At 45.4% G+C, this 26,398-nt stretch overlaps 1 protein-coding gene across 1 annotated transcript in view; it reads right to left on the bottom strand.

Annotated features, from left to right (window-relative positions):
- RAB6B (RAB6B, member RAS oncogene family) overlaps positions 1-26,398 on the bottom strand; it is a 70,396-nt gene that overhangs the window by 2,616 nt on the left and 41,382 nt on the right. Inside the window, exons 4-7 of the mRNA XM_040427699.1 lie at positions 24,568-24,673; positions 10,585-10,696; positions 960-1,053; positions 244-310 (exon numbers count right to left, since the gene is read on the bottom strand). Coding sequence (XP_040283633.1) covers positions 244-310; positions 960-1,053; positions 10,585-10,696; positions 24,568-24,673 — 379 coding nt within the window. The remainder of the gene's footprint in view (positions 1-243; positions 311-959; positions 1,054-10,584; positions 10,697-24,567; positions 24,674-26,398) is intronic.

The raw sequence follows: 26,398 nt of genomic DNA, 5'->3' as shown, positions 1-26,398 counted from the left end.
ATAGCTGTAGGCTGTCCGGGCATGCTGGGAGTTGTAGTTTTGCAACAGCTGGAGTGCCTTAGGTTGGGCATCCCTGGCTTAAAACATACTGATCAAATACTGTAGTGTGAATGAGGCCTAAATGGGGAAAATGACATCATGACATTTATGCCATAACCACACCAGTCTCAAGAATAGGAGTCCCATCTCATGGCTGCTGTGAATGGAGACGTGGCCAAGTGCAGCATTTCTGGTAAAGGATACTTCCATCCTTGGTCTTTTCCTCTGTGCACTCCATGCCTGGCAAGGCAGAAGCCACCCTACGAAACAGCTGAAAAGGAAAGCAGATGGTAGACTATTGCCGTTGGAAGTCATTTGTGTCTTTTCCCGTATTGATGACCTATCCTCAGAATACGTCATCAATATCAGATCGGCGGGGCTCTGACTCCCAGCACCCACCCCCACGATCAGCTCTGTTCTCTTCACCATTTACCTGCTCGCCGTTGGCATTGTGTTGAGCAGTGTAATTACATCTCCTCCATCCTATTCACTTGAATGGGAAGGAGCACTTATAGTTACACTCTGGCCCATTCAATCCAACCTGCTCGCCAATGACATCACACAAGCTCTGCGTTCTCTTCAATCAACTGATTGGTGGGGTTGCCCACTCCCAGCACCCCTGCTGATCTGATATTGATGGTCTATCCTGAGTATAAAATGACATGCCACAGTATAGACTGACATGCTGCACATTTAAAATCCGCAATTCTGCACATTTTCCGCTGCATTTTTTTAAGCAAGGTGTGGTAGAGAATTCAGAGATTCTTTTCCACTTTGCTAGTACTGTACAACGTTTCGAATTTGCGGCACAAAAACCTGCAATGGCAAATCTGCAGCTATTTAGTCATGCCTTAAACATTTTTCTATAGTAAACAGAAAAGTAGTATAAATCTAATATACATACAATGATACCATCTTACCTGTTTAACATTGTATCCGGTTTTGGCACTAGTTTCAATAAACATGACATTCAGCTCTTTAGCCCGTTGTTCTCCTTCCTCAATGTTGATCTGCCTAAGGAAACACAAGAGTACTTTCATGTAAGGTTATGCTGAAACTCAGAACATCCAAAAACTCTCACAACCCAATATAGCACTGCGGCAAAACCGCTTAGTATTAACCAGACGTGTGGTTTGTGTGATGTAAGATCAATGTCAGACTTGCTGTACCTTGGGCCTGCTAGAGGAAGAGGGCCCACCTTCCACCTATACAGAACATCATTCTGCACCTCTACTTTTTATACCATTGTAGTCTTTGCTGCTCTTTGCACACCCAGAACATATCATTAAATGGGCCATTTCTGAATCAGTCTGTAACAAACAACCCTAGTGCTAAGTCATTGGCTCCAAAGTCATCTCCAAATAGGTTTCAGCTACACCATTGCTGCCAATTGTTAGAGACGTACGGGAACTACACAGTTTGGCCAATACATCCACGGTTAGGAGACCTAAACACGTCCCTTGTTTGTCCAAATGACACTTATAGCCCCCAACCCTGTTTAAGCTTCATGTACAGTTGCATTCTTCATTCCTTTGCCTCAGAATTATTCTTGGGCTTAAGGAATTTAGGTATATTCAGTTTCATACAGGTTGTTAAATAGTATTATAAAGCATTTCAACTCCACATAAAAACTATAGTACAAATACTATGCAGTTTTCCAAAGAAGGAGTTCCAACATTATTTCCTACTGAAGGAACTAAACCAAAGAAAACCAAGATTAAACAATTTCAGGGCTCTTTTACTGTATCAGTACACCTTTAGGGCTTTTTCAGACATCCATATGTTTTGTTCCGCACCCGTTCTGCATTTTTGCGGAACAGGTGCAGACCCATTCATTTCAATGTGGCCACAAAAGATGCGGACAGCACACCGTGTTGCTGTCTGCATTCGTTGTTCCATTCGGCGGTCCCCCAAAAAATATAGAGCATGTCTTATTCTTATTCCGCAGTTGCAGACAAGAATAGGCATTTTCAATGACAGGACGGCCATATGCGGTCCGCTAATTGTGGAACACACAAGGGCCAGTATCAGTGTTTTGCGGATCCGCAATTTGCAGACAACAAAACACATACGGCCGTGTGAATGAGCCCTAAGGAGGAGGCATTATACAAGCATCATCATACCAATTTTTGCACTGATATTCAGTAGAGATCATTGACCCCTATGTAGCTGTCTTTAGATAATGTGTAATTGTACTACAGTATCTCTAGATGCTGATATTTCTATAGCTCTATTTTATTTTATAGTCATAAAGATCCATTCATTTTCAATAAAATAAATTGTAGCTCCCATGTGATCAAAGTGTTCCCTACCATAAACCAGCCGCAAGCCCTATAGTTATATTACAGCTGTTCCCGCTTGTCCTGTTAATCATGGGTCGTGAAAGAAAATGAGACTAAATTTAAATATATTAGATGGAGAATGAAAGCCATCATGGGAACGCTAGGATAAATGAGGGCTCTGATTAACCTGTAATTGAGTCCATGTAAATGAGCAATTAAATTGTCAGCACTTAATTAAAAGTTCATCTACTTACAACTCAACTACAAGAAACATTTGAGTCCTCATTAATGTGGGTCCCTAACAATTGGTACAGAGGTTTCAGCAACTGACCCTAAACCTGGTCATATGACCCTAAACCTGGGGGTGCTCTGATACATGAGAAGATGCCTACTCATGTACACATTAATCTAATTGTGTTAAATACAGTTACTGTATCTGTGACACAGTGAGGGGTTGTGTCTGGCAAGGCAGGTATTTTCCTCCCAGCATGTGCGGCTGGGCTAGTTTCCAGCCAGGTGAGGTCAAATACCGGACCGGAGTTTAAGTGCCGGTCCGGGTTTTGGCAGCACCTGGCTGTCCTTAAATAGGCAGCTGGGCTCAGCAGAGATGTCTCTGTTTTTGGGATATGAGGCTTTGTGCCATGCAGGAGGGCTGAGAGCCGTATGCTGTGGAAACGGGCCCCCTAAAGCCTACTATGGACTACTGGAGGCAGAACTACGAGCAAGGTGACTTGTGTTATATGAACTTTCCATTGTGTGTGAATTAAAATCCAAGACTGCAAAGTTACTTGCTGTTTTGTGCAATTGCCTCAAGTGTGAATAAACAGTGATGTTTTGAGTTAAGAACTCTGTACTGCGCCCGCTAACTCTATCTACCAGAGTGAAACCCCACAATTGGTGGAGGATGTGGGCAAGAGCAGTGAGGATGGTGTGAACGCCGATATTTTTGGTTTCTGCATTTTTCACGCACGGTTGTATGTCGTACATTAAACCAGCTGTATTACAACCAGTGCCCCACGACAAAATTGAGGCTGTTGTGAAAGCCTTCATGGAGGCTAGCCTGCAGCAGTGAGAGAAAAACCTGCAGCAACGCAAGGCTAATGAGCAGCAGCAAGAGACTAACCAGTTGCTGCTACAAAATGTGATGGCTTTGCAGACAGCAGGAGCAACCCGGAGCATCCACGATGCCCGGAAAGCAGTCCTTGCCGCGATTCCTAAGATGGCCCCCGCAGACGACGTCGAAACCTACCTGACGATGTACGAAAAAGTGGCCATCAGGTAAAAGCTAGCCAGTGACCAGTGGGCTGAGATCGTCGCTCCGTTCCTGGCATTCGATTCCCAGCGGGTGTATTTTGACTTGCCGGACGATCAAGCGGCCGACTAACAAAAAGTAAAGGGTGAGATTTTGGCAAGACTGGGGGTGAATGTGTTGGTCCGGGCCCAGCGGGTACATCAGTGGGGGTTTAAGCCGGCTGAGCCTGCGAGGACCCAGTATTATGACTTACTCTACCTCTTGAAAAAGTGGCTACAGCCTGATGTGCTGAGTCCCACGGCTATGCTGGATGGACTATTAGCTGATATGTTCTGGAGGGCTCTGCCTCCCCCTCTCCAGCAGTGGATTGGCAAGGTGTCTCCTGGCAATGCCCTAGAAATGGTGGACCTGGTGGAGCGCTACGAGGCTACTAAGACTGTTACAATGGGTTCTTTTGGGAGGGGGGCAGTCAAACCCCGTAAATCTCCATCCCAGACCCGGCGACTTGTACCAACCAAACCCACCCGGGGTGTACCCTCTACGGACCAGGATTACCGTCGCTATATGCCAGGAAGCTGTTTGCAGCAGGCACCCCAAAAACCCTAAACCACCTGTGCCAGGTGGAGGTAGGAGACACTCCAGTGGAGGTTCTGCTGGACTCAGGGAGTCTGGTGTCCCTAGTAAGGGCTCCCCATATATGGTCAGCGGAGTATCCTGGACGGAAAGTCGGGGTCATGTGCATCCATGGAGACTTAAAAGACTATCCCACCGCCCTGGTGTCTCTAACCACAGGGGCTGGCAGATGGACTCACGAAGTGGCAGTTGCCCCAAATTTACACTACGAACTTATAATAGGGAGAGACTTCCCGACACTGTGGCCTGCTATGAGAGTGACTGATAGCCATGAGACAGGGGTAACCCTAGCAGAGGGGCCTGGCTCAGGGGGGAGACCAGAACCCTGGGAACCTGAGACCGAAGGGCCAGTGGTAGGAGTGACCGCCACTTCGGTGGAAGAGGGGGAGACAACCACGCTAAGTGTGATGGTGGGAGACTCGGAGGACTTTCCGCCTGGTCCTGAATTGGCAGACCTCAATGTCTCCGGGGATAATTTTGGTACCGCCCAACGTCAGGACCCAACCCTATCCCGCGCCTGAGAAAATGTGTTAATATTAGATGGTGAATCACAACAACCTGGGGCAGAGTCAGTGTTTCCCCGTTTTGTGGTTCATCAGGATATGTTGTATCGGGTAAACCAACTACCGGGTGAGCCTATTATACAGTTGGTGGTCCCCAAGGCTTATCGCAAGCTTGTGTTAGATCTAGCCCACCAACATGTTCTCGGGGGTCACCTGGGGCTGCAGAAAACTCTGGATCGTATTCTACAGCGGTTTTACTGCATCAGCATATTCAAAGAAGTGGGAGAGTTTTTTAAGTCTTGCCCGACCTGCCAGATAACTACCCCCCAGCCACATTTTCATAGTCCCCTAGTACCTCTCCCGATTATCGAAGTACCATTTGACCGAATAGCTATCGACCTCATAGGCCCAGTACCGAAGTCCGTCATAGGCATCAACACATCTTAGTCATTCTAGACTATGCCACTCGGTACCCGGAGGCGGTGCCACTGCGACATACCTCGGCCAAACTCGAGTTAATGGAGGCGATTTCCCGAGTGGGACAACCTAAAGAGGTTCTGACCAACCGAGGGACCCCTTTTATGTCCAAGTTGATGAGGGAACTCTGTAAGTTGCTGCACATAAAACAACTACGGACATCCGTTTACCATCCGCAAACGGACGGTCTGGTAGAATGGTTTAACCAAACATTAAAAAATATATGTTGAAAAAGGTTGTGTCTAAAGATCGGAAGGACTGGGACCTCCTTCTACCCTATCTCATGTTCGCAATGCGAGAGGTACCCCAGGCCTCTACTGGGTTCTCTCCCTTCGAACTGCTAAATGGCAGACACCCTCGCGGTCTCTTGGACGTGGTCAAAGAGGCGTGGGAACAACCCACTCCACATAAAAGTGTCATTGAGTACGTTACCCAGATGCAAAATCGGATAGAGACAGTGTTGCCTCTTGTTAGGGAGCATATGGAGGCAGCTCAGCGAACCCAGAGTCTGGTCTATAATCGACAGGCTCGGGTCCGGATCTTTAACCCAGGTGATCGGGTTTTGGTTCTGGTGCCGAACGTGGACAGTAAGTTCCTGGCTAGGCGCGCAGGGGCCCTACGTGGTACTCAAGAAAATTGGAGATGTAAACTACAAGGTGCGAAAGCCAGAGGAGGTTTACCATGTGAATTTACTCAAACTGTGGAAAGACAGGGAAACCTGTACAGAATACAGCCTGCGGCCGGGTTTTCTAGGAGAGGAGGTACCGGCAGTAAAAATTGCTGACAGCCTCTCCTCTAAACGGACTCAAGAGGCCAGGGAGTTTGATAGTCGGAACACTAATGTGTTCTCGGACCTCCCTGGACGCACTTCCATAACCCAGCATGACATTGTCACTGAGCCTCAGGCAAAAAATGTGCGATAGGGTTAGAAGAGACTAAGTACCTGGGGTATGTCATTGGGTGCGGAATGATCAACCCCCAAGTGAACAAAATAGAGGTGATACGGAATTGGCCCCTACCTGTCACCACTAGGCAAATAAATTCATTCCTGGGAATGGTGGGCTATTACACGAGATTTGTTCCCCACTTTGCTACTCTAGCCACGCCCTTGACAGGGCTCTTGAAGGGACGAAAATCAGTGATGGTTCGCTGGGATGATAGGGCATAAGAGGCTTTTGCCGCTTTAAAGTCGGCCCTGTGTTTGGTGACACCCGACTTCAAGAATGAGTTTGTGGTACAAACGGATGCCTCCGAAGTAGGCCTCGGTGCTGTACTGTCTCAGGAAGTCAACGGGGAGGAGCGTCCTGTTGTATTCCTAAGCCGCAAGCTCACCCAGCCGAAACCAGGTACAGTATAGTGGAGAGAGAGTGCTGGGCACTCGAGTCTCTCCGCTAATATTTGTTGGGGAGAAAGTTCCGCCTGGTGACCGACCACTCCCCTCTCTGGGGAGGAGCCAGGCCAAATACAGGAATGCTCGGGTCACCAGATGGTTTTTGTCTCTGCAGAACTTTAAGTTCTCGGTAGAACACGGAGCAGGCCGGTTGGAAATGCGGATGCCCTGTCCCGGGTGCATTGTCTGGCGTGTGTCCACCCCCTCAGGGGTATGTGACACAGTGAGGGATTTTGTCTGGCAAGGCAGGCATTTTCCTCCCAGCATATGTGGCTGGGCTGGTTTCCAGCCAGGTGAGGTCAAGTACCCGACCGGAGTTTAAGTGCTGGTCCGGGTTTTGGCAGCACCTGGATGCCCTTAAATAGGCATCTGGGCTCAGGAGAGATGTCTCTGTTTTTGGGATCTGAAGCTTTGTGCCGTGCTGGAGGGCTGAGAGCCGCATGCTGGGGAAACAGGCCCCCTAAAGCCTGCTGTGGACTACTAGAGGCAGAACTTTCCATTGTGTGTGAATTAACACCAAGACTGCAAAGTTACGTGCTGTTTTGTGCAATTGCCTCAAGTGTGAACAGTGACGTTTTGAGTTAAGAACTTGTATTTTGCTTCTGTACTGCGCCCGCTTACCCTATCTACCAAAGAAAAACCCCACAATACTTAAAGGCAAAGAATTAGAAATGGCTATTATCCAAGTATTTTTATTTTTTCTAAATGTTTTTTGCATTTTTATGTGATTTTCCATTTTGGTGTGATGCTTTTCTGTGTAGACTGGGACAAGGCAGGAATATAAGTACAGCTTTATTGTATTGCTCTATATTCACCTCTGCACCACTCATTGGTCATCGGAGTCGGAATGCTGTACTGTATGCCTTACCACATTGTCTTTGTATATTCTCCAAATGTCTCTACGGCTTTTTTGATATACTGGTTTCATCCCAGGCCCTAGTGTTAGTCTGAGATGGAGAAATTAGACTGTGAGCGCCATTGGCTACAAAGACTAATCTGAACGATGCCAATCTTTGTACAGCACTGCATAATATGTGAGCAGCAATTAAGCAATAAAGTACAAACCCCCTGCTATAATATGTATATAGTATAGGAGTCATCGCATTACAAATGGTGGTTACATGGTCCTCAGAGAGTCTGTGGTGGGCTCAGGATTTCGTATAGGTGCTTCAGCCTATTTATCTCGATCCTAATGTTATATTTCTTGACCGTGAACTCAGAAAGCAGCTTGCGGAAAAGATGCTTTCAATGTGAGGATGTTACTGCTAGCTTTTCTGTCATTGCTTGCATTAACCTCAAACTGTCTAAGGATCCATTGAACTGATATACCACAAGCTGAGAGCCAAAGGTTAAAGAAGAATTGGCTTCTTCTCCAAGATGCTGCTCAGTAGAGTAAGATAATGCATCAAGATAATGAGGTCTGTATCCGGCAATACATATATCATTGTCTTATGTGCAAGTCGAGAACATATGACCTTGGACAGCAGGGAGCTGCAGAAACGGTACCATACAGCTAAAATTTGTTTCCGTTTTTATAGCACTCTAGATAAACGGGCACCATTCATTGTGACTATATCAACATACAATGTCATCTGGCTTTGGTTTATCTGGCTTTGATTTATCAGATTTGATTATTTTGCACTTTGTGTTGGTGGAATCAATGTAATAGAGTCCTGATCACATTTTCTCAGAAACCAATTTTCCTCACGTGCATAACCTCACATTTGTCAGTGTTAAACCTCATCTGCCACTTCTCTGCCCAAGCCTCCAATCTATCCAGATCCCTCTGTAGCAGTATACTGTCCTCTTCAGTGTTAATTACTTTACACAGTTTTGTGTCATCTGCACAAACTGATATTTTACTGTGCAAGCCTTCTACAAGATCATTAATAAGTATATTGAAGATAATAGAGCCCAATACTGACTGATACAATACAGTAAATGGTGATACAGATCCTGCACGTCATGCTGGGGTGGTGCACTTCAAGTTTTCCATTGTAGCTACAAAGTCCATTTGCCTATAGTGAATTTACACGCATCTTTGTTCCAACAGGACACAAGCCATTACCATAGAGGTCTGAATGCAGCTTATTCCCCTTTCCTTATTGAAATAAAGATGCTTATTATATTATATTGTTGGTGGAGGTGTGTAAAGGCACCAATCTGGGAGGGATTGGATAAACTGCACCACAGCCATTGGGTGACTAGTCACCACGGGCCAATGAATGAATTGCCATAGTTTTAACATGTCTCACCTTTGAAAACCACTAATTAACTGCACTGCAAAAACTACAGTGGTAGATTTATGGTAAAGCACATGCAGTATTGCCAAACTCTAACTGCCCATGTGCAGTACCCCAGAGGGCCACTTCAAAGGGTTAATCATTAATAAAGAGTGAATTTAAAGAGAACCTTTCACTACTCCTGACATGCTTATTTTAATTGCTACATGCATTCCCCATGTAATAACAATTCTGGAGCATCTAGTTTTATGGCTCTATGTTGCTCCATTCCTTTATTATTTCTACTATAAGTTATGAATTCATTGCTATTAGCCTTCAGTAATGGTACAGAGGGGAGGTAACAAGTTGGGGGGGTGTACCTGCACAGTCTGAAAATGGCAGCACCCCCAGATGGTTACCTCCCCTCTGTACCCTTACTGAAGGCTAATAGCAATTCATTCATAACTTCTAGTAGAAATAATAAAGGAATGGCAAAACATAGAGTCATAAGAATAGATGCTCCAGAACTGTTATTACACAGGGAATGCATGAAGCTATTATAACAGACATGTCAGGAGCGGTGACAGGTCCTCTTTAATGTTACCAAGTTAAATGTTGTGATTTGCTGTAAAAGAAATTATCTATTCAGAGAACCTCTATCTCTGAATCTTCAGCTGCCTAAGAAACAACTTTACCACCAAAGTACCCCTGAGAGAAGGAGGCAAAGCATCTTATGAGGTCTAGAACTACGTTAAGGCCATGCAAGCTAACATCAGTAAGGTACAGGAGGTGAAAGGCATATATTGCTCGAGCACCTGCCACACTTTGAGACGGACTGACCATCTGGATCTTAGATCGTCACCCCTCACCTCTGGAATTGGCAATGTGAACACTGTAAAAACAGGCGTGTTTTATGTAAATCGTTGTTGTCTTATGCCGTGAACAGTCCTCAAGTGAGTAAACGATCTCATCCAAACAAATTTGAGCACAATCATCTTCGTGTGACACGTGAATGAGACATAAGTCTGTAGTGATCTATAAAATGGACTACAAAAATGGAGGAGATTTATCAAACTGGTGTAAAGTAGGCTTTCATTTTTGACAGCTCCTTTGGGAAATGAAAGGTGGAATCTGATCGGTTGCTATGGGCAACTAAGCCTGTTCTACTTTACACCAGTTTGATAAATCTCCACCAATATTTTTTTTATTTGTGGTGTTTTTTCTAGAGGGTTTCTTTTTTTTTTTTTTTCAGTCAAATGCATTTTTTTTAACTCATCGTGCTCTAGCTTTTTGCCATTTTCCTATAGACGTAAAAAAAAAAAATTCATTTCTTGTCATTTTTTTTACTAGACTGAAAACACACAAGAAAATGGTCAAACTTATAAAGGCAGGGTGCCAGGGTGATGTAGGATTGTCTTTAAAATATGCTAAAGTAGTGTTATTAATGGCTAAATTTTTTATCATGTTCAGACCTGGAATTTGAGGTACAAGTCATAGTACTGCCAAAATATTACTGTGACTTGTGGCTCACCATGGAGCCCTAGACTAAAACATTTTGGGGGAGATTTATCAAAACTGGTGTAAAGGAAAACTGACTTAGTTGCCCATAACAACCAATGAGATCCCACCTTTCATTTTCGAAAGGAGCTCTGAAAAAAGAAAAGTGGAATCTGATTGGTTGCTATGGGCAACTAAGCCAGTTCTACTTTTTACCAGTTTTGATAAATCTCTTCCTTCAGGCATGCGTACAGTTCTTTGCAGTTAATTTTTTTTTTCTCATTGGTACCTTTTGTCTGCAAGATCTGTCTTATTTCCAACCAGCATAATTATGACGTCACTTCCTCGCTCTGTTCTGACATCATCAATCCATTTAGATGTTTGATGAAAGGAATTCAAATCTGTAAAACAAGCAGATCAGTATTGTCATATGGCAAGAAGGCAGGGAACTGGACCTTATAGTTTGTATTTTCTTATCACTTAGTTTGCAGAGACGTATCCACACAAAACAAGGATGGACGTAAAGACTTTTGGATGATTTGGAAGCAGTGGCGTACATAGAGAATTAAGGATCAAACCAAGCAAGGATCAAACCAGGCCCCCCACACAGAACAGAAGGGTTTCTACCTTAACCCCTTTCAGTGACCCTTGGGCCATTTTTCCACTGCCTCATTTGCTAAAACTTGTTCCTTTAGAGGGTAGAGTCCTGACCAAGTTTTCACCTTCAGTAGAAGAGGAGATGATCCTAACTGTGCCTCCTCTTGCCCTGGGCCCCATAGCAGTCGCGTGACATATGACGTCACCACGGGCTGCTTGAGATTTCGCACCAGGTCTTTAAGCAAGATTGGGGCGGCCGGCCCGTTGCGGAGAAATGGATCAGGTAAGTATAATTTTTTTTAAAAAAGTTTTACACTTATTTATACAGTCCTGATCAAAAGTTTAAGACCACTTAAAAAATGGCAAAAAATCATATTTAGCATGGCTGGATCTTAACAAGGTTCCAAGTAGAGCTTCAACATGCAACAAGAAGAAATGGGAGTGAGACAAAACATTTTTTGAGCATTCAATTTAATGAAAACAACGAATAAACTGAAACAGGCTTTTTTTCAGCTGATCAAAAGTTTAGGACCACATACGTTTAAAAGGCCAAATCTGTGCAAAGATGTGGATTCATTGTCATTTTCTGTCAGGTAGTCACACGTTGTGATGGCAAAGGCAAAAAAACTCTCCCTTTTTGAACATGGTCGGGTTGTTGAACTGCATAAGCAGGGTCTCTCACAGCGCGCCATCGCTGCTGAGGTGGGACTCAGTAAGACAGTCATTTGGAAATTCTTAAATGATCCTGAGGGTTATGGAACAAAAAAGTCAAGTGGAAGACCCAAAAAAATTTCATCAGCACTGAGCCGGAGGATCCAATTGGCTGTCCATCAAGACACTGGACGATCCTCGACCCAAATTAAGGCCCTTACTGGTGCTGACTGCAGCCCCATAACCATCAGATGACATCTGAGACTGAAGGGCTTCAAAAACAAAAAACGTCTTCAAAGACCTCGTCTCCTTGAACGCCACAGAACTGCTCGTTTGGACTTTGCAAGAGAGCACCAAACATGGGGCATTCAAAGTTGGAAGAAAGTTTTATTCTCTGATGAGAATTTTTTTTACCTTTATGGTCCTGATGGTTTCCAACGTTACTGGCTTGACAAGCAGATCCCACCTGAGATGTTTTCTACGCGCCACAGTGGATGGGGCGCCATAATGGTCTGGGGTGCTTTTTCCTTCAGTGGAACAATGGAGCTTCAGGAAGTGCAGTGGCGTCAAACGGCCACTGGCTATGTCCAGATGTTGCAGAGAGCATTCCTCATGACTGAGAGCCCTCGTCTGTGTGGTAACGACTGGGTTTTTCAACAGGACAACGCTACCGTACACAATGCCCGCAGGACAAGGGACTTCTTCCAGGAGAATAACATCACTCTTTTGGCCCATCCTGCGTGTTCCCCTGATCTAAATCCAATTGAGAACCTTTGGGGATGGATGGCAAGGGAAGGTTACAAAAATGGACAACAGTTCCAGACAGTAGATGGCCTTCGTCTGGCCGTCTTCACCACTTGGAGAAATGTTCCCACTCACCTCATGGAAACGCTTGCATCAAGCATGCCGAAACAAATTTTTGAAGTGATAAACAATAACGGCGGAGCTTCTCATTACTAAGTTCATGTTTAGAAGTTGGATTTCTGTTTAAGGGGGTGTAGTTTTTTTTTGGAGGTGTGGTCCTAAACTTTTGATCAGCTGAAAAACAGCCTGTTTCAGTTTATTCGTTGTTTTCATTAAATTGAATGCTCAAAAAATGTTTTGTCTCACTCCCATTTCTTCTTGTTGCATGTTGAAGTTCTACTTGATACCTTGTTAAGATCCATCCATGCTAAATATGATTTTTTTGCCATTTTTCAAGTGGTCTTAAACTTTTGATCAGGACTGTATCAGATGCCGCAATCATGTATTAACGTGGCATCTGAGGGGTACAATGATGAGGGAGCAGCGCAATCGCCGCTCCCTGTCACTGCACCCACTACTTACAAAGAAATGCTCTTTGTGATGAAGCAATTTTTTTTAAGCCGAATCAAATTTTTGGAATAATTCGCTCATCTCTATTCATAACCTGTGGGCACATATTATGCATCCGTATGTCATACAATATCTGATTTCTAGACCTGGACATGACCAAACCCTCTAGGCTTGTCCTGGTTTTTAGGCATAGGATGCAAACCATAATTTCTTTTGGTGGAGAACTGAAATACTAAGGCCCACATGTACACCATGATTTGGTAACTTCTTGCATAGTTGCTAACAGGCCCAAAATACGTCCAGTACATTGCCATGCAGCCTTCGTGGGCTGCCGTAGGGTCTCCTTCGGGAACCATATGTGCAGAGACATTCTTCCTCATAACCAATGCTTCTAGGGCAGAATCCTCTCATATGAACGACGTCTGAGGGAACCTGCCACAAGTTTTTTTCTCTCAGATTTTGACAGAAGAAAACTTCCAGAGGCATTCAGCAGAATTCTCATGCACCTCTATGGCAGCCTTGTGTATCCTCAGGACTAGAAGCTGACAAAGTGGAATTCAATCAGGATTTCAGGAATTATTCGATTTGCACCTAATCCGAATTCCCTGACCCTTTGTGGTAACGAATCACATTTTTTCCTAAAATGGCTGCTGCACATGTTAGGACATGGAGCAAGGAACTCTGGGAACGAGGGATCACCCACAATGCCATGCATGCAGCCAATCAGCAGCCAGCGAGCCCTGTGATGTCACAGCCCTATAAATAGCCTCAGCCATTTTCCAGTGAACTTAGTGCAGGGAAAGATGTTACCAGGAGCTAGAGACAGTGCTAGAAAAGGCTTGAAAACTTATATTTTGCTCAATAGAAGTTCAGGGAAAGAGCATTAGAAGTGTAGGGAAAGGATAGGGAGGTATTATTCCACAGTATTGAAGCAGAACAGGGTCCAATAGGGGAGTGTACGGCCTGGGTAATAGGAACAATCCTATTACACCTTGCTGCACTGACTGCAGATCCAAAGTGCCATTATACTGCTGCTCATTTCAGGTTTGCAATACCTCTGTAATTCCAGCAAACCGTTCTTGTTATTGAGGTCTTATTAGCCCTTGTGCAGTGCAGTTATATATATGTTCTAAAGCCTTTTTTTGAGGTGTATTAGTGGAGGGGAAAAAAGGGGCTTATTAGCCGTTTTGTGTTGAAGTGAGAAAATTACAGCCCTTTTTGGCGTGTATTAGTGGCAAAAAAAAGTATTATTTGCAGTTACACGTCCGCAGTTATATGTTCTAAAGCCCTTTTTGGTATGTATTAGTGGGGGGGAAAAAGGGGCTTATTAGCCGTTGTGTGGTGAAGTGAGAAAATGACAGCCCTTTTTGGCGTGTATTAGTGGCAAAAAAAATATTATTTGCCGTTCACGGCCGCAGCTATATGTTCTAAAGCCTATTTTTGGCGTGTCTTAGTGGGGAAAAAGAAAAGGGGCTTATTAGCCATTGTGTGGTGAAGTGGGAAAATTACAGCCCTTTTTGGTGTGTATTAGTGGCAAAAAAATAAAATTATTTGTCGTTCACGGCCGCAGTTATTTGTTCTAAAGTGTTTTTTTGTTGTGTATTAGTGGGGAAAAAAGGGGCTTATTAGCTGTTGTGTGGTGAAGTGAGAAAATTACAGCCCTTTTTCGCATGTATCAATTTGCTTTTTATTTACTTATTTGATCTAACAGTATGTCAGACAGAGAAGTGCCAGGCCCTGCACAGGGGAGGGGCAGAGGCCTAAATGTTTCTGGTGCAGGCACAGGTCGCAGCAGAGTAAGGGGGCTTGGCAGTAGGGGTCACTTCAAGAGGCCTGAGTTTCCAGTGTCAGCTAGCGTTCGTGTCTTGACCAGCAACCCATGAAACTAAAATTGAGGCACACAGATTACTAGGTTTTGCGTTTCAAAAGAATATATTTAGTCACACAGTGGTTTCATGATCCAGTTGCCCAATACTTTATATCCAAAAGAAATAACATAAATCCTTGAACGTAGGTTTCGGTCTAAATAGACCTTCAGTGCTCACATATTATCTGTAGCACATGTGCGGATACATCCAGCGCCCAGCCACTCGCCGCACATGTGCTACAGAAAATATGTGACCGCTAAAGAAGGTCTATTCAGACAGAAATGTACGGTCAAGGATTTATGTTATTTCTTTTGGATGTAGAGTATTGGGCAACTGGATCATGAAACCACTGTGTGAAAAAATATATTCTTTTGAAACGCAAAACCTAGTAATCTGTGTGCCTCAATTTTTGTTACATAGATTGTGGCTAATTCTAGCCCTTGACTGGCACCAGAAGAAAAAATAGAAAAAAAAAATTGACCAGCAACCCAGTGGTTCTTGAATGGTTGACTCGATCCTCGACTTCATCGCAAGTGACATCAGACACCCCCAGCCAAGAGTCGGTGTGTTCGTCAGACACAACCCTTAGTTGGCATGGCCCGGGAGCAGACCCTGTGCCCTCACCTGTCCTCAACCTGCCTCTGTCCTTTTCTGTTCCCTGAGCCAGAGAAGTATTATATGCTTTGGGCTCAGCTCCACTACACAGTGAGGACGAGCTACTAGAAGACAATCAGCAGCTACTGGCAAACCAAGATGTGGAGAAGAAATCCGCTGCTTCCTCCACTAGGCGGGCAAGTAGTGATGAGGAAAGTGGCGTAGGAGCTGGTGTTGCGAGCAGTCAGGCTCCTGACCCAGAGACGGTTGAGGAGGACATCAGTGACTTGCAGACAGTACTCGATGATGATGATGTAGCTGATTGCACTTGGGAGCCGGGTGACGAAGGGGCTTTATCATCATCGGGAGAAGAGGGTGGCAACTTGCGCGTGAGGCAGCAGTGGAGCCAGCAAGTCGGTAGCGTGGCCAAGAGTCAGCAGCGTGGCAGCAGTGGGAGGTCGGGAGCCAAACGTGCCCGGCGTAGACCACCCGCTTTGCAGGAGCCTACCGGCCCGAAATGTAGTGGTGCAGGGGTTCACGGAGGCAGTGGCGGTAGCAGTCAGTCAGTGCAGAGTGATGGGGGTAAAATCCCCTACTATGTGGTGTGGCAGATTTTTGTTAAACCGCCAGGTGAGGTGAACATGGCCATTTGTCAAATCTGCGGGCAGAAGGTGAAGCTTGGCCAGGGTACCAATGTTGGCACCACGGACCTGCGTCAACATATGCAGCGTCACCATAAAGTGGCCTGGGAGAACCATGGCTCCGATGTGGTGGTCCAGCCTGCTGCATTAACTGCTGCATCACCCAGTGGCACGCACCCGATTTCAGGCAGTCAAGGCTCCACCAGCTCAGCCGAAGGAAGCTGTTTGTCCTTCCCATCATCTGCTGGTCCGGATTCTGCGATTGCCAAGAGACAACAGTATGCATGCACTCATCCAACAGCGCAGAAGCTGAATGTGCTTCTGGCAAAGTTGCTGGTACTGCAGTCCCTGCCTTTCCAAGTGGTGTACTCTGTACCTTTCAGAGAACTGATGGCTTGTGCCGAGTCGAGGTGGAGAGTCCCAAGCCGTCATTTCTTTGCCAAAAAGTCAGTACCAGCCCTTCACACATATGTAGAACAGAAGGTGGGCCAGTCCTTCAGCCTGTCGGTATCTGTCAACGTGCACGGCAGCGCCGACGTGTTTTGCTATAACTACGGTCAAGGACAATATATGTCCTTTACGGTCCACTGGGTAAATGTGGTTCCTGCCCAGTCAAACCAGAAACTTGTCCAGGTGATGCCACTTCCACCTCCACGTTTTCACGCTGTTGGTCCTGCGACAATGTTCGCCTCTGCCTCCTCATCCTCCACCATGTCCCCACCATGTCCCCAGCCTCCACTGCAGGGACAATTCACAGTGCCCCACCAGCATACCACTTGTGCAGGACACGGTGGTGTCACACTGTTTTGCACCTAGTTTGCCTGGGCGAACGGAGTCACACAGGGGAGGAACTGCTCCACGTCTTTTATCAAGAAATCGAATCCTGGCTTTCTCAGCGACAACTCAAAATTTGAACCATGGTTCCGACAACGGGAAGAGCATGGTGTTGGCGCTGTGTCAAGGAGGGCTGAGCCATGCACCCTGCATGGTGCACGTGTTCAATCTGGTTATCAAGCGTTTCCTAAAGTCTTCCACCCATCTGCAATACATCCTAACAATGGCCAGGAAACTTTGCATGCACTTCAGCCACTCGTACACCGCTAAGCACACACTCCTTGAGCTATAGCGGCAGAACGGCATCCCCTAACATAGGCTGATATGCGACGTTTCCACCCGTTGGAATTCCATCCTCCATATGTTGGACCGACTGTAAGAACAGAGAATGTCACATTATTTGTCAGTCGCCAGGACTAAGGGATGAACAACGTCATTCCACTGCTTCAAGACCTGGAACAGATGCTGGTAAATCTGGCTGGTCAGGGGACTGGAGACCTGGCGCCTACATCTCACGGCCACATGAGCCCTGTGGAGGCTGAACTGGAGGAGAAGGAGGACATTGGAGCACAAGCAATGTGTAGTCAAATGGGTGGTTTTTATACACAGAGGAGGAGCAGGAGCAGCCAGAGGAGCTACAGGGCGATGATGAAGACGAGGACCCAGATACACTGTGGCAGTGTGCAGTGGAGATGGAGTCAGGGAGTCCCTCTGAGTCACTTGCACAAATAGCCCAATGCATGCTCACTTGCTTGTGTAGTGACAGCCGAATTGTCAGCATTCGGCAGAGGGATGACTTCTGGCTCTCTACCTTGTTGGACCCTCGCTACCAATCCAAAATATGGGCTTTTTTTGCACCCGCTGAGAGGGAGGACAAACTGAACTACTATAGAGACATCTCACAGGTCTGACCGGGAAGGGGGGCCCTTTGCGCTCACGTTCCACTGCCATGGCTGCTGGGGGGTGGGGTGGCAGGAGCAGTACCAGCTCCATCAGCAGAGTCACTGATGAGCCGATTTCTTCACCCACATAGTGAAGAAACTACTCATCAGCAGCTAGACATCGAGCAGAACCTGAACTAGCAGGTGGTGGCATACTTGGAGTGCACCCTGACAGCCGTCATTGAAGACCTGCTGGACTACTGGGCAGCCAAATTGGATTTGTGGCCACAACTGGCTGAGTTTACCCTGGAAAAGCTGTCCTGCCCGGCTGGTAGTGTGGCATCAGAGCGGGTGTTTAGTTTGGCGGTGACCATAGTTACCCCAAGGAAAACTCGCTTGTCCATCCAAAATGTGAAAATGTGAAGAGACTGACCTTTGTCAAGATGAATCAGGCGGGGATCAGCCAGCCACCAATGCCTGATGCATCAGATTAGATCATCCATGCCCTTGACAAAAGAGACCAGTTTCTTCTGGCTACCTGCCTCATCTACTATTGTGATGCTGCCACCCACCTGATGCCACACATCTGATGCAAAATGCTCCTTCTTACACCCAGCATTGTTAGCGGGTACTGTTAGTGCCACCCATCTCCCCACTCTGTCACCGGGTCACTCTGTGGTCTGCTGATGCTTCTGCCACCTCCACACTATGTCACCTTGCCACTCTGTGGTCTCCTGATGCTGCTGCTACCTCAACACTGTCACCTTGCCACTCTGTGGCCTCCTCATGCTGCTGCTGCCACCTCCACACTCCGTCATTGTGCCACTCAGTGGCCTCCTCATGCTGTTGCTACCTCCACACTATGTCACCTTGCCACTCTGTGGTCTCCTGATGCTGCTGCTACCTCCACACTATGTCACCTTGCCACTCTGTGGTCTCTTGATTCTGCTGCCACCTACACACTATGTCACCTTTCCACTCTGTGGTCTCCTGATGCTGCTGCCACCTCCACACTACGTCACCTTGCCACTCTGTGGCCTCCTCATGCTGCTGCTGCCACCTCCACACTTTGTCATTGTGCCACTCTGTGGCCTCCTCATGCTGCTGCTACCTCCACACTATGTCACCTTGCCACTCTGTGGTCTCCTGATGCTGCTGCCACCTCCACACTATGTCATCTTGCCACTCTGTGGTCTCCTGATGCTTCTTCCACCTCCACACTCTGTCATTGTGCCACTCTGTGGACCTCTCATGCTGTTCTAACCGGGCCACTATTTTGCCTTTTTGGCCTGGTTGACATCATTATTTATTTTACCCTTCTTCTATTCTGTCAGAAGGAAGGAAAAATGAGACGCACAACGAATCCTGTCTGTGTAGCAGCTGTAAGCCCTGTATGGTCCCATCAGAATTGGCTTATGATTTGGTAGCCAAAAGCAGGAGTGGGTACCAAACACAGAAGACATGCAAATATTCCATTCACGTGTTATCTCTGTTTTGGATCCACTCCTGTTTTATTTTGGCATTAGCAATACTGATGGATTACTGACTAAATGCTGACCGAGTGAAGGCGGATGCTCAACAGACAGGATCCGTTTTTATGGGGGTTATTGTTCTGACGGACCAGAGGAAGGGCAAAATAATCAGTGACGTCAACACAAACTTACTGCTGACACCCTCTCCACTCTGTCGGGGGGCTCTACTTGTATAAGCGTTTAATAGAATAGGTTCTGTAGACATCTATGTGGAATCAGCTGATGACGGTGTAAAAGAAGTGCGCTCTTTCACGCTATAGTAGGATCTTGGGCCTCTGCATGGTTCTTAATACCTGACGCTAACATCGACCTGTAAGGCTGAGTTCACGCTTGAGTTATTTGGTCAGTTTTGGCCCCATAACTGCCCTAATAAGTGAAGTGTGCAGTGATTCTAAGAGCGACGCCTGTCATCTGCATGTCATATGGACTCACAGTATTGTTTTACTACCACAGCAGACTCCCTGCGTGTTACTGCAAGGCACAGTGTTCTACACCACTATAAAGGCTCTCTGCAGCCAGGAAATAGCTGTTTTTTAAAGCGATTCGCCAAAAATAAATTCGGATCGAATTGAATCTTTTCGCCAAATTCGGCAAACCGACCAAATCGAATTTTTGAGAAATTCGCTCATCTCTACTCCGCAGGTAGTTGTGCTATCTTCTGCTGGCGCAAGTGCAGTTCAGTTCAGTTAAGCCGTTGTCGGCAGACGGTGTGGGCGCACATAGAAAGGAGACATGCGCCTGCGTCTAGGAGGTGGAGAAAAGAAGAGGAGGAGCGTGGCTCCATTCTAATGGGTGCGGCTGGGCTCTAGCATGGATAAGTGCTTCTCTTTTGAGTCATTTCACCTAATTAGCATATAAAAAACTTGTTTTTTGGGAGGTAAAGATTGATTTGGAGATAAAAATATATTTACAAATGGCTATAGCAGAGCCTTTAAGGTGCTTTTTTTGTGTCAATGGGATTTTTTTTTTTCATATCGCAGCATGCTCTTGCTCTGTTGTTTTTTTTTTCAATCTCATTACCTGACATTTTTTTCTCTCATGGACCTCCATTGTTTTTTTTTTTCAGCTTTAAGAAATGCATGTGCAATGTTTGTTGGTGTTTCTTTTACCAATGCATTTTTCCCACACTGCTCTACAGAGAAAGCGACATGAAATGGACGTACACACATGCTTTCCTCTAAAAACAAAAAGCCAGGCATTCAAAAAATGCCATAGAAAATGGCAGGTGCTAAAACCCACTATTAGGACTCTTGCAAACGAACGTGTTCTGTGCGCGATCCTCCGTTATGGAGCCTTCTCGTTTCTCAGGAGCACACAGCATTATGCAGATTTGGGGCTTGTTCACATGACCGTTGGTGTCCCGTTCCCGTATTGCGTACCGCATGTGCGGATCCGCAATACATGGGCACTGTTCGTTGTCATTCTGCATCACGGAATGCGGACCGATTCATTTCAATGGGTTCGCAAATCCAGAGATGAATTCACCAGGATAAAACTTGTGTGTGAAGGAGCCCTTTAAAGAGGACCTGTCACCTCCTTCTGACTTTTCAGTTTTAGTAACTACTTGCATTCCCCTTGTAATACCAATTCTGGAGCATCTATTCTTATGTCTCTATGTTGTGCCATTCCTGTATTATTCCTGCTAGAATTTATGAATAAATTACTGCCAGTCTGCAAACAAGGTCTAGATGGGTTTGCCCAGTTAGGGGTCTGACACTGGCAGCACTGATTGGATAGTGTCAGACTGTGCAGTGACACACTCCCAACTGGTAACACCCATCTGGACCTTCAGTTGCAATTCATACATAATTCTAGCAGGAATAATAAAGGAATGGCACAACATAGAGCCATAAGAATAGATAGTTATATAGTTAATACCATTGGAAAAGTCCAAGTTCAACCAAGGGATAGGTGGGGACGCGAATCCCAGAAGGAAGTGAGACTCAGATTTCTACACATTTTCATAAGCATTAATGTCATTTACTTTTAAGAATTCATCTAAACCCTTTTTAAAACTGTCCACTTTTCCTGCTGTGACCACGTCCTGAGGAAGTCTATTCCACAGATTTACAGTTCTTACAGTAAAGAAGTTTTGACGCTTCTGGAGACTGAACTTTTTCTTCTCCAGTCTTTTTAGGGCATTTGACATGGAACAGTTTTTCACCGTATTCTTTGTATGGCCCATTTATATATTTGTATAGGTTAATCATGTGTCCCCTTAGATGTCTCTTCGCAAGACATTTAATTATTTTAATCTTTCTTCAGAACTAAGACCCTCCATGCCCCTTATCAGTTTAGTCGCTCTCCTCTGTACTTTTTCCAGCTGCAGAGCTTCCTTTCTATGGACTGGTGCCCAGAACTGAACTGCATATTCCAGATGAGGCCGCACCAGCGCTTTGTAAAGTGGTAATATTACATCTCTGCCCCGCGAGTCCATGCTTCGTTTAATGCATGACAATATCCTGGTGGCCTTAGCAGCAGATGATTGACATTGTATGCTGTTATTTAATCTACCATCCACAAGGACACCAAAATCCTTCTCTATAAGTGACTCTCCCAATGCTACATCACCTAGGACATATGAAGCACAGAGATTATTACTACCAAGATGCATAACTTTACATTTGTCCACATTGAACCTCATTTGCCAAGTTGATGCCCAATCGCTCAGAGTGTTCAAGTCAGCTTCCATAGACTATACATTACTACACAGCTTAGTGTCATCTGCAAAAATAGAAATGGTGCTATTAATCCCGTCCTCAATATCATTAATAAATAAATTAATAATAGAGGACCCAGCACTGAACCTTGGGGTACACCACTTATAACCCGGGACTAGTGTTGAGCGAACTTGTGTTTTAAATTCGGCGTCTAAAGTTTGGGTTATCGAAGAATCGCGGTATGGATTCTAAATTCCGTTATAGTCCGTGGTAGCGGAATCCATAACGCAATTCTTCGATAACCCGAACTTTAGACGCCGAACTTAAAACACAAGTTCGCTCAACACTACCTGGGACCATTCTGAATAGGAATCATTGACCACAACTCTCTGGACACGGTCCTTCAGACAGTTTTCAATCCAATTACAAACTATACTTTCCAAGCCTATAGGTCTATAATTACCTGTGGATGCTCCAGAATTGTTATTACATGGGGAACGCAAGAAGTTACTAAAACACAAGTCAGGAGAGGCGACAGGTCCTCTTTAAGAAAGGAATCGACATGGTGAAAAGCCCTGCTGAGCAGGAGTGAACCGTGCTTGGCGGAGGCTGCAAACAACACGTCTCAGTTTATGTTGTAGCAGAGCTAACAGACAGCGCCTGTCTGAGAGGTATAATTACAGTAATGTATCTTCCTGCTGCTAATGCACACACGCCTGGATTTGTGATCACAGCTCGGAGGAATGTGATAAGAAGGGCATTTAAACATGTTAACAAGATGTAAAAGAGCCACTAAATAGCAACTGTTAATTGTCTAAGCGGCTGATAGTGTTTCTCAGATTTGAGAAATAACGTCCCCCCAGGGGGTCAGAAGCAGCTAGTGACACACTGCAGTAATTGGCAGCGCCTGCAGATGGCAGCACCCTCCATGTGTGCCCAGGGAGCAGCACACCCTGTCCTAATTCAGTCCTGCAGTCCTCCCCGCACAAGCTTTTCTTCTCCTGGACACAGGCTGAATGTTAATTATCAGTCTGGAAAGGCAATGTTATCAAGCGCTTGTCTTACTTATGGATGGATGAATGTTTGCAAACAAGCAATCTCTTCTTTCCTTTTACAATTAGAAATTTGCATTTATTACTAGTAAGGTTACCAGAGGCGAATGGTTTGGTGGCAGAGAGGCACGCCCGGTGCACAGGGAGGAAAATCATAATGCAGAGTGCCCACCCGTGTGGGAGCTAAAATGGCGGATGTGTTGCTTGTAAACCAACTTAGAACTGGGAAACAGCTGAAGAAACAGGGGCCTAACAAGGACCCGCGGGGACCCATAGCAAAACTTGGAATGGGGCCACGCTCCACCATGACCTACTTCCTTTAGTATGGATAGGAGTAGCGGATGATTATGTTGTTTTTCCTGATGCACAGGGATAATGCACACAGTGATGTCACAATGGTGGGATAATGCACACAGTGATGTCAAAATGGTGGGATAATGCACACAGTGATGTCACAATTGTGGGATAATGCACACAGTGATGTCACAATGGTGGGATAATGCACACAGTGATGTCACAATGGTGGGATAATGCACACAGTGATGTCACAATGGTGGGATAATGCACACAGTGATGTCATAATGGTGGGATAATGCACACAGTGATGTCACAATGGTGGGATAATGCACACAGTGATGTCATAATGGTGGGATAATGCACACAGTGATGTCACAATGGTGGGATAATGCACACAGTGATGTCATAATGGTGGGATAATGCACACAGTGATGTCACAATGGTGGGATAATGCACAGTGGTGTCACAATGGTATCACCGTACATTTATAAGATGGGCCCCTTAGATATTTGGGCCCTATAGCAGCTGCTGTCCTTTTGGGATTCTTTATAAGAGGGTGTGGCCTTTCTGATGCAGCTCTCTTCCTGTAGCTGTCACAGCTTCTAACAGCAGATAGATTGGTGGCAGTTGAAAGTTGGCACGGAGCATGTGCGACCAGAATTTATTGAATAACTATACTAAGGGCTCTTTCACATCAGTGTTAGTTATTACAGTTATTCTTCCATTGACTTTAATGGAATCCATTTGGTTTCCATTCAGGAAAATGCATGCAGGGCTTTTTCACTCCACAATGTTTAACAAATTCTGTGACGGAGGCACCGAACAGAGCCCCCAACGCAGATGTGAACATAGCCTAAATGTTTAATTACATCCAATTACAAGAGTATTCAGATGCTCTAAAGACCCCTATATATTAAAGTATTGTTTCAGAGGGGCCAGCCAACAATGTAATGTGTACGAGGAGCTTCCAACTTTCCCCTGACAGAGGATGTTGGGGCATAAACGGATCAGACATGTTGAATTTCACTGCCCCACCATTGGAGATACTTGGCAGCGGCTTTCTCCTCTCACCCCATGAAAAACATAGACAGGCTCAGCCAAATACTGTAATTTTAGAATGATGGGAATAGCAGTATAAACCAACCTATTCCCTACCAACACTGTAATCAATGATTGTGATAGGAATACAGTACATTAAAAACCCCTAGTAAAGCCTCACATATGCCAGTGCTTTCCAGTGAATGGACAGACCAATCAAACAATATACACAGCTGACAATAGGCCACCATATTCAGTGAGATCACACAGAGCTGCGTACACGTCTACATGGCGGAATCTACAATATACTCACTTGTAATGTCATATACTACCACAGCCACGGTGGAGTCGCGGATATAACTTGGGATGAGGCTGCGGAACCTCTCTTGTCCGGCTGTGTCCCAGAGCTGCAGTCTGACCTGGGACAACATAACAAGTGATAGAGGAGACAGCAACGTATTCCTTATCTATCTATTATCTGTCTATCTATCTATTATCTGTCTATCTATCTATTATCTATCTATCTATCTATTATCTATCTATTATCTATCTATCTATCTATCTATCTATCTATCTATCATCTATCTATCCATCCATCCATCTCCTATTATCTATCTATCTATCTATCTATCTATCTATCTATCTATCTATCTATCTATCATCTGTCTATCTAATATCTATCTCATATCATCTATCTTTCTATGTGTATATCTATCTATCTAATATTTATCTGTCTGTTTATCATCTATCTATCTGTCTATCTATACTCTATCTATCTAATCTATTATCTATCTATCTAATATATATCTGTCTGTCTATCTCCTATCTATATCTACACTGAACAAAAATATAACTTTTGGTTTTGCTCCCATTTTGCATGATCTGAACTCAAAGATCTGAAACATTTTCTACATACACAAAAGACCCATTACTCTCAAATATTGTTCACAAATCTGTCTAAATCTGTGTTAGTGAGCACTTCTCCTTTGCCGAGATAATCATCCCACCTCACAAGTGTGGTATATCAAGGTGCTGATTAGACAGCATGAATATTGCATAGGTGTGCCTTAGACTGCCCACAATAAAAGACCACTCTGAAATGTGCAGTTTGATCACACAGCACAATGCCACAGATGTTGCAACGTTTGGGGGAGCGTGCAAATGGCCTGCTGACTGCAGGAATGTCTACCAGACCTGTTGCCCGTGCAATGAATGTTCATTTCTCTACCATAAGCCATCTCTAAAGGCGTTTCAGAGAATTTGGCAGTACATCCAACCGGCCTCACAACCGCAGACCACGTGTAACCACACCAGCCCAGGACCTCCACATCCAGCATGTTCACCTCCATGATCTTGAGACCAGCCACCCGGACAGCTGGAGCAACAATCGGTTTGCATAACCAAAGAATTTCTGCACAAACTGTCAGAAACCGCCTCAGGGAAGCTCATCTGCATGCTCGTCGTCCTCATCGGGGTCTGGACCTGACTGCAGTTCATCGTCGTAACCAACTTGAGTGGGCAATGCTCACATTCGATGGCGTCTGGCACGTTGGAGAGGCGTTCTGTTCACCGATGAGTCCCGTTTTTCACTGTTCAGGTCAGATGGCAGATGGCAGACAGCATGTGTGGCGTCATGTGGGTGAGCGGTTTGCTGACATCAACGTTGTGGATCGAGTGGCCCATGGTGGTGGTGGGGTTATGGTATGGGCAGGCGTATGTTATGGACAACGAACACAGGTGCATTTAACTGATGGCATTTTGAATGCACAGAGATACCGTGACGAGATCCTGAGGCCCATTGTTGTGCCATTCATCCATCACCATCACCTCATGTTGCAGCATGATAATGCCCAGCCCCATATTGCAAGGAGCTGTACACAATTCCTGGAAGCTGAAAACATCCCAGTTCTTGCATGGCCAGCATACTCACCGGACATGTCAGCCATTGAGCATGTTTGGGATGCTCTGGATCGGCGTATACAGCGTGTTCCAGTTCCTGCCAATATTCTGCAACTTCGCACAGCTATTGAAGAGGAGTGGACCAACATTCCACAGGCCACAATCAACCACCTGATCAACTCTTTGCAACGGAGATGTGTTGCACTGCGTGAGGCAAATGAGGGCCACACCAGATAACAACCCCC

Source organism: Bufo bufo, chromosome 4 (genome assembly GCF_905171765.1).
Source record: "Bufo bufo chromosome 4, aBufBuf1.1, whole genome shotgun sequence".
Taxonomy (NCBI): Eukaryota; Metazoa; Chordata; class Amphibia; order Anura; family Bufonidae; genus Bufo; species Bufo bufo.
This window is presented reverse-complemented; position numbering and strand designations above follow the sequence as displayed.